Source organism: Musca autumnalis, unplaced genomic scaffold, assembly GCF_047663935.1.
Source record: "Musca autumnalis isolate F117 unplaced genomic scaffold, ASM4766393v1 scaffold_4, whole genome shotgun sequence".
Taxonomy (NCBI): Eukaryota; Metazoa; Arthropoda; class Insecta; order Diptera; family Muscidae; genus Musca; species Musca autumnalis.
In genome coordinates, this window is record NW_027411977.1 from 35,692,578 (window position 1) to 35,706,957 (window position 14,380).

A 14,380-nucleotide genomic window follows, 5' to 3' on the forward strand; every position below is an offset into this window, starting at 1 on the left:
AAACTCAGCAAATACAGGATAACAATAAAATCCCCATTCTTCTCCTTACACTTCCATTCACTGGTAATTTCATCACAGATTTTTGATTGCCATTATTTTGATGTGGCAAGGCCGGTGAGGCATGATGCACCGACACCGGGTTAATGGGCGATGTTATTGATCCTATGGATTGGTTAAGAGCGTCTGTACTATATTTCATTAGGGCTGCACTGGTGTTCAGCAGTGTAGTGGGTCCTTGAGATTGCGGCCGCATTTTGGTGGGTGAGGTGGTTACCGTAACACCGCCGGAGGTCACTTGCGTCGAGGGTATACCCCATTTATTGTGACCGGTAATTATGACATTGTTACTTAAAGGCGGCACGGGAGTAACATATCCCGGGCTATTTGGAGATGTGGGGGTTTTGGGTATTACACCGGTCTGTACCACCACATTGCTGCTGGATGTTGAATTATTTGCTGTATTCGAACCCGATCCTGAGGCGGAACCACCATTTTGATTGATGTGTTGCGATGAACTGAGTCGTGTCATACTCTTGTGGAGACCACCAACAGAGCCGCCTGCCACATTGAGGCGTGTCATGCTGCGATGTGTGTTACCCGAGGGATGTAGACGTCCCGTACTACGAGAGTCGCCTAGTTTTACACGTCGTGTATAACCTGTGTGGGGTGGCGTAGGTGGTACAGTTGTTGTGGTGGTGGTGGCGGTACTGGGAGGTTGAGATAGAACTGGTGCAGGATTTGTGGAGTTAGATGCTGCAATTAAAGTTCGATTGGGGTTATTACAGAATTTTCTATAAGTCGGACTATTACTCACGTATTTTGATATTGCCCGTTGTAATGGTTCGCCTATACGGATCCTTGGGACTACTAGGGCTACTGCGGCTTTGTTTACTCTTATGCATGCGCCCAGTGGTGGCATGTGTGTTATGACCAGATGGCACCGTAACAGTGGTGGTGCTGGTAACAGGATCTGCACTTATGATGGTGGAATGTTGGGCCACCGAGTTAGACACTGAAGTATTTATCATTATTCCCGATGTCTTGCCAACCAGCGGCTGTTGTATACCCGGCTGTTCATGGCCACTATTCAAATTGACAATTGTCACACCTCCCGAAGTTTTGTTGCCCACATCTACACTTGTTTCGGAGGATGATAATTTTTGTTGGCTGCAACGAAAAAAGAAAACTCATTTAGATCTTGAATTAAAAATCCCCTCATTTCATCCCACTCACCTCAGGGCATTCTTCTGCCTAACACATGCCAATACCTTATCGGTGAACAAAATCGGAAACGATGAACACAACTTTGTGGCCTCCTGTAATAATACTGCTTGCGATGTACGATCAGCATGTGGCAATTGTTCCAGCACAAAATCCAAAGCATATTGGGCATTCTCTTTATTCGTCCTTCCCGCCGTGGCCAATACCTGGGCACCCAATGACATTGTATTCGGATTGGTCTTGGTGGCTAAACGTATCTTATCGAAATGTTCCGCCACCAGCAGTGGCCGCTGTTCAGCCAATTTCAGGAGAATTTGCATTGTTGTGCTGGCCGTTTCACTGTCGTAGAGAAATTCACACAGCGGTGAGATGCAGGATTCTAAAACTAAGGGAGTCCTTTGGGCTATTAACAAATACAACTGAAAGACGGCCAGTCTTTCTTGAGAATCACATTCAGGTAAGAGGGCCACCAACTGTGGGGCATGTGGTGACACAGTATCGGGAGAAACTTCATAGATTTGCGACAGTACCCTCAGTAGGCCATAGTTACCGGCTAATATGGAATTCATAATGGAATCCACGTGGGGACTTAGCAAGTAGGCATAATCAATGGCCGCCAGCGAGAGATAGCTTGCCAAGTTGCGGGATAGTTCACGATTACCTTTGGGCAGGAATTGCACGGCGACCGGGAGGGCTAATTTCATAACCTCACGTTTGTCATAATTCTGGAAGATATAAAGAGAAGCTTAATTTTATTAACTGTAAAAAGAGGGAAATAAGGTATTTTATAGGCTGAAGACCATCTATAGATGAATACCTTCTTAAGGGCTCCTATCCGCAGAAGACCTTCTAAAGGTCTTCTGTGGACAAAAGAACTTCGAGAGGTCCTCGGGGACAGAAGACCTTGTAAAGGCAGAAAACCTGCTAAAGGACGTCTATGGACTGAAGCCCTCTAAGGGAGAAGGACTTCCAAATGTCTGCTATAGAAAGAAGACCCTCTGTGTTCTGTGGGCTAAAATATTGCAAAGGACTTCTGCAGACATTAGACCCGCAAAAAGTCTGCTGTATGAAGAATAAAATCTTGAGGTCTTTTCTTGGCAGAAGACCTTCGAAAGGTCTTCTGTAGGCAACAGACGGACATAGAAGACCTTCTGAAGGTCTTCTATGTATGAACGAAAGTCCTTATAAAGGTCTTCTATGGGCATAATAGCATCTAAAGGTCTTCTATGGGCACAATACCTTCGAAAGTTGTTTTGTGGTCTTCTAAAGGCCTTCTATAAGTAGAATATTTTCTAAAGAAGTTTTCTATGGGCAGGTATTCTATGGGTTGAAGCCTTTTTAATGATCTTCTATAGACAGAAGACAATCTAAGGGCCTTTTATGGAAAGAAAATCGTCTAAAGGTTCTAGCCAGAAAACCTTCTGAACGTGTTCTTCTATTGTGCAGATAGAAGAAGACCTTCTGAAGGTATTTTATGGACAGAAGAACCCCTTCTAAAGGTCATTTATAGACAGAAGTTTCCTATAGACAGGAGGAGACCTGCTAAAAGCCGTCTATATGCAGAAAAAGTCCTTCTGAAGGTCTTCCTTCTATAGACAGAAGAAAATCTTCTTAAGGTCTTCTATAGGCTGAACGTAACCTTCTAAAAAACTTCTATAGGCAGAAGGTGACCTGCTCAAAGTCTTAGGCAGAAGATCTTCTAAAGGTATTTTATAGACGGAAGAAGACCTTCTAAAGACTTTGAGTATCCAGAAAACCTTCTATGGACAGAAGAAGACCTTCTGAGGATTTCTTTAGGCAGAAGAAGATCTTCTAAAGATCCTCTTTAGGCAGAACGAGACCTGCTAAAAGTTTCCATAGGCAAAAGGTCTTCATATGGTCCTTTATAGGCAAAATTAGATCTTATAAAGGTCTTCTATAGGCGTAAGGAGATCTTATCAAGGTCTTCTAAATGCAGAAGGAGATTTTCTAAAAGTCATCTTTAGCCATAAGACCTTCTAAATATCTTCAATAAAAAGAAGGGGACCTTCTAAAGGTCTTTTATAGGCAGAAGGAGGTCTGCTACTCCTTTGGACCTTCTAGGCAGAATGTGATCTTAAGGTCTTCTCTAGGCAGAAGGAGGTCTGCTAAAATTTGTCTAACCTTCTAAAGGTCTTCATAGCCAGAACTGACCTTCTGAAGGTCTTCTATTGACAGAAGACCTTCTAAGGTACTTTATAGGCAGAAGGGGACTTTCTAAAGGTCCTTTATAGGTAGAAAAAAGTCTGCTAAAAGCCTTCTATAGGTAGAAGGAGTCCTGCTACGCCTTTAGACCTTCTAAAGGTCTTTTGTAGGCAGAATGAGACCTTCTTAAGGTCTTCTTTAGGCGGAATGATAATTTCTTAAGGTCTTCTTTAGGCAGAAGGATAACTTCTAAGGGTCTCCTAAAGGCCTTTTATAGACTGAAGGAGGCTTGCTACTCCTTTAGAGCTTCTAACGGTCTTCCATAGGCAGAATGAGACCTTCTTAAGGACTTCTTTAGGCAGAACGAGGTCTGCTAAAATTTATCTATAGCCAGAAGACCGTCTAACGGTCTTCATAGGCATAAGGGACCTTCTGAAGATCTTCTATTGGCAGAAGACCTTCTAAAGGTATTTTATAGGCAAAAGATGACCTTCTACAGATCCTTAATAGGCAGAAAAAGGTCTGCTAAAAGCCTTTTATTGGCAGAAGGAGACCTGTTAAATCTTTAGACCTTCTAAAGGTTTTCTGTAGTCAGAATGAGACCTTATTAAGGTCTTCTTTAGGCAGAATGATAATTTCTTATAGTCTTCTTTAGGCAGGAGGAGGTCTGCTAAAATTTGAAGAAGAAGGTCCTTTATAGTCAGAAAAGGTCTGCTAAGAGTCTTCTATAGACAGAATGAGGCCTGCTATACCTTTAGACCTTCTATATGCAGTTAAAATGAGACCTTTCTAAGGTCTTTCTCAGGCAGAATGCGGCCTTTTTAAGGTCCTCTTTAAGCAGAAGAAGATCTACTGAAAGTTCCCTATAGCCAGAAGACCTTCTAGAGGTCTTCTATAGGCAGAAAGGGACCTTTTAAAGGTCTTCTATTGGCAGAAGACCTTCATAAGGTATTTTATAGGTAGAAGGATACCTTCTAAAAGTCTTCTATACACAACAGTCTTTCTCATAGTCTTCTTTAGGCAGTAGGAGACCAGCTTTAAGTGTCTATAGGCAGATGACCTTCTAAAGATCTTCTGTAGGCAGAAGGAGCCATTCTAAATGTCTTCTATAGGCAGAAGGATACCTTCTAAAGGTCTTCTATAGGCACAAGGAGATCTGCTCCGGTATGCAAAAGGCTTTCTAAAGTTCTTCTATATACAAAGGAAGATCTGATAAAAGTTGTCTATAGCCAGAAGAGCTTCTAAAGGACTACTATAGGCAGAAGGGGACTTTCTAAAGGTCTTCTATTGACAGAAGACCTCCTACAGGTCTTCTATAAACAAAAGTTTTTCTAGTTGTTGTTGTTGTAACAGTGTTTTATTATTATGTTTGTATGTTCTTTCTCCTGTTCAATCTGGCTTTGGGTCTATCTCCAGTTCCAGGAATGTGGCTATTTCGATGGGATGTAACCACAGATACACTGGAGTTATATGAGTAGGTTTGGCGGGCAGTTGAATAGGTGCTTAGTATCGTTGCTTAGTATGTTGATCTAGAGGTTCTCTCCTATATTGTTGGACCTTCGTCTCTAGAGCATGAATATCCTTCTTGATATGCCTGGGTGTATCGGTGGCCAGCAGATGGTGATTGGGATGGCTCTCACGGTAACACCCGAGCAAGTACTGCAACGATAGCATCTCATTATGTTGTCGTACTGGAAGAATCTTTGCCTCCTCATGTAGATGGTCCACTGTAGATTTGAGGAGGCACCCTGTTGCTGTTCTCAGGGCGGCGTTTTGACAAATTTGAATTTTATCCCACTGCGTGTCACATAAATTCGGGGACCAAACTGGCGCCGCATAGCTTACCACTACCTATCGCTTTATACGTGGTTAACAAGGTTTCCTTATCTGCACCCCAAGTGCTGCCGGCTAGGAACTTGAGGACCTTGTTCCTACATTTCAGTTTATCGCACATAGCTGTGGCATGCGAGGACGAAGAAAAAGTAGTGTCGAATGTGACCCCTAGAATTTTGGGGCAGTTTGTGGTCGGAATTCTGCTACCATCGACCCTGATATTCAACTCTCTTCTATACTGCGCCGTCCATGTGGTGAACAGAGTGATTTAGTGGCGTATATCTGCATATTCCTCGCGTGGAAAAATGTGGTAAGATCGGATAAATAGGAGTTCAGTCTCTCACAGATGTCATAAGGGTAGGTACCTGACTCCGGGATCGTACATTCATCTGCATACGTTACGATCTCAATGTCTTCTGGAGGGGGCGGAATACAGGAAAGGTAGAGGTTAAACAGTTCCGGAGATATCACCCCTCCTTGGGGAACTCCCTGTTTCACTCTACGGGGCTTGGATTTCTTGTTCCTACGTCTATAGTTGATTATCCAACGTTTCAGACTTGGCCGGAGAGTTGTCTGCTCGATATTCTCGAACAGCGTGGAGTGCTTGACAGTATCAAAGGCTTTTGATAAATCAAGCGCCACCATCACTGTTCTATCACACGGCCGATCCTGGTTGAGTCCTCGACAGATATGTGTGGAGATGGCGTTCAGCGCTATTGTCGTGCTGTGCTGCTTACGGAATCCATGCTGATGATCAGCAACTTGATAGCTATTTCTAATGCTGGCGGAGGACTAAGGCCTCAAGGGTCTTCGCTACAGGTGACAAAAGCGAAATCGGCCTGTACGATTCACCTTTGCTGGCATCCTTGCCTGGCTTCAGTAGCGGGACCACCCTGCCCATTTTCCAGACTTCGGGAACAATAAGGGTGGCTAGCGACAGGTTGAGAACTTTAGTGAGATACTCCACTCCCGGCTCACTCCCATGGAAATTCCGTCAGGGCCCAACGCTTTGCATGATTTAGCGTTCCTGATGGCATTAGCAACATCATTAATTGTAAACTGTGGTGGTTCATCCTCGGCAGGAAGAGATCTAATGCGACGTTACACTCTTCTCTTCGCCCTGTCACTCTCGGGGTGCTCGACAAACTGTCGATTGAAGTAACTTGCACACCTCTTCGGGTCAGTCAACGTAACGTCGCCAAACGTGACTGAGGTCCTGTCATCCCTCCTTCCGGGGTTCGAGAGTGACTTAAGCGTTGCCCACAATTTACTTATACCGGCTCCAATGTTGCAACTCTTCAGATGATTTAACCACATGTTTCGCTTATGTTCGCCGACCAGCCTGTTAACTTACAGTGTCAGCTCCCTGACTCTGGTGTCGTCGGGGTTGGTGTCGTTTGGTTTTGCTTCGGGAATTCGAACAGCAGGTATATGGCGAGCGGCTGCAGCATTGATGATGTCTCGGAATGTCGTTTCCGCTACACGAACGTCAGAAGGATTGGCAATTCTCTGAAGCGGTGATTGGTGAACTCAGCCATTCAGCTTTCCCATGATTGACGAATGTGCGGCGTTCAGAGGCGATGAAATCGGGTGGTCTGCTGATGGAGACAACTATGGGGAGATGATATGTTCCATGGGAAATGACGGGTTACCAGGTGACGTTATTTGTAAGACCAGGTGACATGATGATTATGTCTGGCGAACTGTGACACGCTCCTCTAATTCTGGAAGGGGCGTCCTCATTGACCGAGCAAAACGTAGAGCTATCAATCTGCTCAGCCAGCGCTATACCCCTCTTATTTCAGTTATCAGGTTCCTCTGTATCCAGATTCAAGAATTCTGCAACCTGGAGTGGTTGCGTCGACAGTTTGTCGTGCCGAGAGTGACAGGGCAAAGAGAAGAGTGTTACGTCGCATTAGATCTCTTCCTGCCGAGGATGAATCACCACACTTTACAATGGATGATGTAGGGAATGCCATCAGGAACGCTAAATCATCCAAAGCTTTGGGCCCTCACGGAATTTCCATGGTAATGTTGAAACAGCTGTATGAGCCGGGAATGGAGTATCTCACTAAATTTCTCAACCTGTCGCTACCCCTCTGGACGTTTCCGAGGGCCGAATGCCACATCTCATGATGCGCATTAATGTCAGGCTTATAATCTGAGATACAGCTATTTCTCGGCGGGATGTATACGTTCAGCAACTCTATCTCGGCAATTCCACACCTGACTGCTACCCCCATACATTCCATGTACGGGTCGTTAGAGGCAGGCTCAAGCGAGATAGGTGCAAAAGGAAAGCTATTCCCCCACGTCCACTTCTGGTGCGATCCTTCCTTATTACGTTGTTCAGCATGGTTTCCTGCACTGCCGCGACCTTGATCTTCTTCCGATTCATAAATTCCACTATTTCATCGATCTTACCTCGGAGCCATTGCAATTAAATTGCAAAAAGGATGTATTTTCTGGGATTGGAACAACAACGGATGGTGTTAAATGATGCGCGTGCGGCTGCTGTTGGGGGCACTGCGGGGGAGTTTCGTAATCTGGCGACGACGACTCACTGGAGGCTGTGTTCGCGCAGCATGCAGCAATATAGTCCTTATCGTAGTCCCGTGTCGTGTCGTGGGCAAGTCCCTTAAAGATTGGATATGGGTGAAGATGCGAATGTGACAAACCGAGCCCAAATATATTGGTCCTGGGTTTTCCTCCGTCCCGGCACGGACCAAAAGAATCCGGAGCAGACATTCCGGGATATGCTTCTCCCAGCACAGAAAAACGAAACAAATACAAATACATGTTCACTGAGGAAGTTTTTCTAGTGGTCTGCTTTAACAGAAGGATAACTGCGGCATGTCGTCTATATGCAGAAGCCCTTCTGAAGGTCTTTTATAGGAAGAAGGAGATCTTCTTAAGGTCTTCTATAGGCACAAGGACATCTGCTTAAAGTCGTTTATATGCAGAAGACCTCCTAAGGGTCTTCTAGAGTCAGAAGGAGACCTTTAAAAGGTCTTATAAAGACAGAACGAGACCATCTAAAGGCCTTCTATAGAAAGAAGGATATCTTCTTAGGGTCTTTTATAGACAGAAGAAGACCTTTTAAAGGCCTTCTGTAGATAAAAGCCTGTTAAACAGAATATATTTAAAAATCTTCTATAGGCAAATGACCTTTAGAGGTCTTCTATAGGTGGGACCAGAGGCCTTCTATATTGAAGATATCTAAAAGGTCGTCTTACCTTTAAATACCTTCTATAAAAAGAGTACCTTTTAGAGGTATCCTATAGGCTAGAGAGCGTGTAAGTCCTTTATAGGCTGAAGACTTTTTAGATGTCGTCTTTGCCAGAAAGTACCGTAAGTTCCTTCCGTAGGACTTCAATAGTAAGAGAATCATCTTGAGGTCTTCTATTGCCAAAGGGCCATCCAAGGGTTTTTCTTATGGTCTTCTCTCTATCCTAGTTTATTTTATACTCACCAAAAATATACTCGATATTATGTCAGCAGCAATTTTCGCATGAGGCGGATCCTCTTTATTACTGCCGCTCGGTTGGAGATTCCATAGAAGACAGGTCTTTAGTAAATCGATAAGTGCAGCACAATAACGTTCGGCTGTTTTCGTTTCACGTATACAGGATAGAACACGAGTTACACATATCTCCACCACAGACTGATCGTTGTTGTTTTTTAAATAATCCGCCAATGAGATGATGGCATTTATGTCGGAGAGCTGAAAAAGAAAAGAAGAGAAATGAAAAAAAATGTAGGTTAAAATCAGAGTTCGAAAATAAACAGTACACTAACACAGGGTACCGCTCCGAGTACAGTATCACTAAAATATTTTTAGCGTTATTGTTCCGGAACACAAACACTAAAAAATATTTTAGTGATTCTGTTCCGGAGCACAACGATAAACGTAGTGTACCACATTTTGGTACACTAAAAACGTTGGGTACCACAGTCGGAACACTAAAAATCGTAGTGCTCCGACTGCGGCATGCGGTACACTACGATTATCGTTGTGTTCCGGTACAGTATCACTAAAACTATTTTTAGTGTTTGTGTTCCGGTACGGTACGATACCATAGTGTTTATTTTCGAACACTGGTTAAAATAGGTGTGAGGCAGACTTACCACATCGGTGATATCATTGACAATATCATTGTCAGGTACTGAAAATAAATCACCTGCCCGCGAAAGATCACGTTTTGAGAGGACTTTTGTGAAGAGTTCATGCATTTTTCTGGAGTGTTTTATTCGTCGTATTCTTATAGAAAAAATATATGTCTTATGTCAGGTCCAGCATGGGGTATTACAGATTATTGGCATTTTCTTTCATATCGTGTTAAAAATTATCTGTAAAGAAAACAATATCGATGAAAAAATTGTGTTAAAATCGTTGTCTAGTGTAAAAACAGGCAAATTGGTAATGAAAATCAATTTCGGCCGGTAGGCAGGGGTTTGGGGGAGGAAGTTTGTACATGTAAAACAAAATAAACGTGTATCATAAAGATAAGATAACCAGAAACCAAAATAAAAAGAACAAAACGCACACCTTTTGCTTGCGACTGGCAAAAGGAAAAAATGAGAATCATCAACAAATGTTTGTCGCGATACAAACACAAACGCCAACAACTATTCTGTGGCAAAGTAAAAATGACGCGAAAATGGCAGCAACAACAACTAAAAACATCAATTTTTTTGTTTTCCTAAATATTGGCAATAGACCAAAAAGTCAAGTCAAGTTGCTACCAGTTAACAACATTGTTGTCGTCTTTACGTTCGACCATCCATCCGTTTGTCTTTTCAAATGTCTAGCAAGCTGTCTGTCTGTCATTTGTTGTTCGCATTGACTGGCGAAAAAATCGCTTGAGAGAGAATAAATAAAATTGACAATGAACGACATCTTAATGATCGTTAAACGCCACAAGACGTGTCTTCTCACTTACCGTGAAGGCAAGGCAAGGCAACAACAAAAACACAAGAGTCTTCTATAGGTGCAGCAAAATGATGCAAATAGAAGCGTGAGAACTGTTGCGCTTGCAGCTTCAATTTCTATTTTCGATTCGATTTGATGTGACATACCACAAAAAAATATTTTTGTGGATATTTATTTTTAGACTTGCCAAAGGCTTCTAACAAGAATGTGTTTTTCATCCTATGGCAGATAATCACGTTATTTGTAAGAATATTTTGCATTTTTTCAAAGGCCATCAGACGTGGATTTTTTAAAAAATATTTTTTCAAAGGCCATCAGACGTGGATTTTTTAAAAAATATTTTTTCAAAGGCCATCAGACGTGGATTTTTTTAAAAATATTTTTTCAAAGGCCATCAGACGTGGATTTTTTAAAAAATATTTTTTTCAAAGGCCATCATACGTGGATTTTTTAAAAAATATTTTTTCAAAGGCCATCAGACGTGGATTTTTTAAAAAATATTTTTTCAAAGGCCATCAGACGTGGATTTTTTAAAAAATATTTTTTCAAAGGCCATCAGACGTGGATTTTTTTAAAAATATTTTTTCAAAGGCCATCAGACGTGGATTTTTTAAAAAAATATTTTTTCAAAGGCCATCAGACGTGGATTTTTTAAGAAATAATTTTTCAAAGGCCATCAGACGTGGATTTTTTAAAAAATATTTTTTCAAAGGCCATCAGACGTGGATTTTTTAAAAAATATTTTTTCAAAGGCCATCAGACGTGGATTTTTTAAAAAATATTTTTTCAAAGGCCATCAGACGTGGATTTTTTAAAAAATATTTTTTCAAAGGCCATCAGACGTGGATTTTTAAAAAATATTTTTTCAAAGGCCATCAGACGTGGATTTTTTAAAAAATATTTTTTCAAAGGCCATCAGACGTGGATTTTTTAAAAAATATTTTTTCAAAGGCCATCAGACGTGGATTTTTTAAAAAATATTTTTTCAAAGGCCATCAGACGTGAATTTTTTAAAAAAATATTTTTTCAAAGGCCATCAGACGTGGATTTTTTAAAAAAATATTTTTTCAAAGGCCATCAGACGTGGATTTTTTAAAAAATATTTTTTCGAAGGCCATCAGACGTGGATTTTTTAAAAAAATATTTTTTCGAAGGCCATCAGACGTGGATTTTTTAAAAAAATATTTTTTCAAAGGCCATCAGACGTGGATTTTTTAAAAAATATTTTTTCAAAGGTCATCAGACGTGGATTTTTTAAAAAATATTTCTTCAAAGGTCATCAGACGTGGATTTTTTAAAAAATATTTCTTCAAAGGCCATCAGACCTGGATTTTTTAAAAAATATTTTTTCAAAGGCCATCCGACGTGAATTTTTTAAAAATATTTTTTCAAAGGCCATCAGACGTGGATTATTAAAAAAGTATTTTTTCAAAGGCCATGAGCCGTGGATTTTTTAAAAAATATTTTTTCAAAGGCCATCAGACGTGGATTTTTTAAAAAATATTTTTTCAAAGGCCATCAGACGTGGATTTTTAAAAAATATTTTTTCAAAGGCCATCAGACGTGGATTATTAAAAAAGTATTTTTTCAAAGGCCATCAGCCGTGGATTTTTTAAAAAATATTTTTTCAAAGGCCATCAGACGTGGATTTTTTAAAAAATATTTTTTCAAAGGCCATCCGACGTGAATTTTTTAAAAATATTTTTTCAAAGGCCATCCGACGTGGATTTTTTAAAAATATTTTTTCAAAGGCCATCAGACGTGGATTTTTTTAAAAAAATATTTTTTCAAAGGCCATCAGACGTGGATTTTTTAAAAAATATTTTTTTCAAAGGCCATCAGACGTGGATTTTTTAAAAAATATTTTTTCAATGGCCATCAGACGTGAATTTTTAAAAAATATTTTTTTCAAAGGCCATCAGACGTGGATTTTTTAAAAAATATTTTTTCAATGGCCATCAGACGTGAATTTTTAAAAAATATTTTTTAAAGGCCACCAGACGTGGATTTTTTAAAAAAATATTTTTTAAAGGCCATCAGACGTGGATTTTTTAAAAAGTATTTTTTTAAATGCCTTCAGACGTGCATTTTTTAAAGAATATTTTTTCAAAGGCCATCAGACGTGGATTTTTTAAAAAATATTTTTTCAAAGGCCATCAGACGTGGATTTTTTAAAAAATATTTTTTCAAAGGCCATCAGACGTGGATTTTTTAAAAAATATTTTTTCAAAGGCCATCAGACGTGGATTTTTTAAAAAATATTTTTTCAAAGGCCATCAGACGTGGATTTTTTAAAAAATATTTTTTCAAAGGCCATCAGACGTGGATTTTTTAAAAAATATTTTTTCAAAGGCCATCAGACGTGGATTTTTTAAAAAATATTTTTTCAAAGGCCATCAGACGTGGATTTTTTAAAAAATATTTTTTCAAAGGCCATCAGACGTGGATTTTTTAAAAAATATTTTTTCAAAGGCCATCAGACGTGGATTTTTTAAAAAATATTTTTTCAAAGGCCATCAGACGTGGATTTTTTAAAAAATATTTTTTCAAAGGCCGTCAGACGTGGATTTTTTAAAAAAATATTTTTTCAAAGGCCGTCAGACGTGGATTTTTTAAAAAAATATTTTTTCAAAGGCCGTCAGACGTGGATTTTTTAAAAAAATATTTTTTCAAAGGCCATCAGACGTGGATTTTTTAAAAAATATTTTTTCAAAGGCCGTCAGACGTGGATTTTTTAAAAAAAATATTTTTTTAAAGGCCATCAGACGTTGATTTTTTAAAAAAAATATTTTTTCAAATGCCATCAGACGTTGATTTTTTAAAAAAAATATTTTTTCAAATGCCATCGGAAGTGGATTTTTAAAAAAATATTTTTTCAAAGGTCATCTGACGTGGATTTTTTAAAAAAATATTTTTTCAAAGGCCATCAGACGTGGATTTTTTAAAAAATATTTTTGAAAGGCCATCAGACGTGGATTTTTTAAAAAATATTTTTTCAAAGGCCATCGGACGTGGATTTTTTAAAAAATATTTTTTCAAAGGCCATCAGACGTGGATTTTTTAAAAAATATTTTTTCAAAGGCCATCAGACGTGGATTTTTTAAAAAATATTTTTTCAAAGGCCATCAGACGTGGATTTTTTAAAAAATATTTTTTCAAAGGCCATCAGACGTGGATTTTTTAAAAAATATTTTTTCAAAGGCCATCAGACGTGGATTTTTTAAAAAATATTTTTTCAAAGGCCATCAGACTTGGATTTTTTAAAAAATATTTTTTCAAAGGCCATCAGACGTGGATTTTTTAAAAAATATTTTTTCAAAGGCCGTGGATTTTTTAAAAAATATTTTTTCAAAGGCCATCAGACGTGGATTTTGTAAAAAATATTTTTTTCAAAGGACATCAGACGTGGATTTTTTAAAAAATATTTTTTCAAAGGCCATCAGACGTGGATTTTTTAAACAATATTTTTTCAAAGGCCATCAGACGTGGATTTTTTAAACAATATTTTTTCAAAGGCCATCAGACGTGGATTTTTTAAACAATATTTTTTCAAAGGCCATCAGACGTGGATTTTTTAAACAATATTTTTTCAAAGGCCATCAGACGTGGATTTTTTAAACAATATTTTTTCAAAGGCCATCAGACGTGGATTTTTTAAACAATATTTTTTCAAAGGCCATCAGAAGTGGATTTTTTAAACAATATTTTTTCAAAGGCCATCAGACGTGGATTTTTTAAACAATATTTTTTCAAAGGCCATCAGAAGTGGATTTTTTAAAAAATATTTTTTCAAAGGCCATCAGACGTGGTTTTTTTAAAAAAATATTTTTTCAAAGGCCATCAGACGTGGATTTTTTAAAAAATATTTTTTCAAAGGCCATCAGACGTGGATTTTTTAAAAAATATTTTTTCAAAGGCCATCAGACGTGGATTTTTTAAAAAATATTTTTTCAAAGGCCATCAGACGTGGATTTTTTAAAAAATATTTTTTCAAAGGCCATCAGACGTGGATTTTTTAAAAAATATTTTTTCAAGGGCCATCAGATATGGATTTTTTAAAAAATATTTTTTCAAAGGCCATCAGACGTGGATTTTTAAAAAAAGTGTTTTTTCAAAGGCCATCAGACGTGGATTTTTAAAAAAAGTGTTTTTTCAAAGGCCTTCAGACGTGGATTTTTTAAAAAATATTTTTTCAAAGGCCATCAGACGTGGATTTTTTAAAAAATATTT

The 14,380-nt window shown here is 38.8% G+C and overlaps 2 protein-coding genes across 3 annotated transcripts in view; one reads left to right on the forward strand and one right to left on the reverse strand.

Moving 5' to 3' along the window:
• The window catches only part of melt (ventricular zone expressed PH domain-containing protein melted), a 60,590-nt gene that overhangs the window by 12,270 nt on the left and 33,940 nt on the right, over window positions 1-14,380 (reverse strand). For both annotated transcript variants that reach the window (XM_073980816.1, XM_073980814.1), the window contains exons 2-6: window positions 9,346-9,567; window positions 8,690-8,941; window positions 1,234-1,946; window positions 815-1,167; window positions 50-753 (exon numbers count right to left, since the gene is read on the reverse strand). In XM_073980816.1, coding sequence (XP_073836917.1) covers window positions 50-753; window positions 815-1,167; window positions 1,234-1,946; window positions 8,690-8,941; window positions 9,346-9,450 — 2,127 coding nt within the window. In that variant the 5' untranslated portion in view covers window positions 9,451-9,567. The remainder of the gene's footprint in view (window positions 1-49; window positions 754-814; window positions 1,168-1,233; window positions 1,947-8,689; window positions 8,942-9,345; window positions 9,568-14,380) is intronic.
• The window catches only part of Exn (Ephexin), a 408,096-nt gene that overhangs the window by 12,017 nt on the left and 381,699 nt on the right, over window positions 1-14,380 (forward strand). The window lies entirely within an intron of this gene.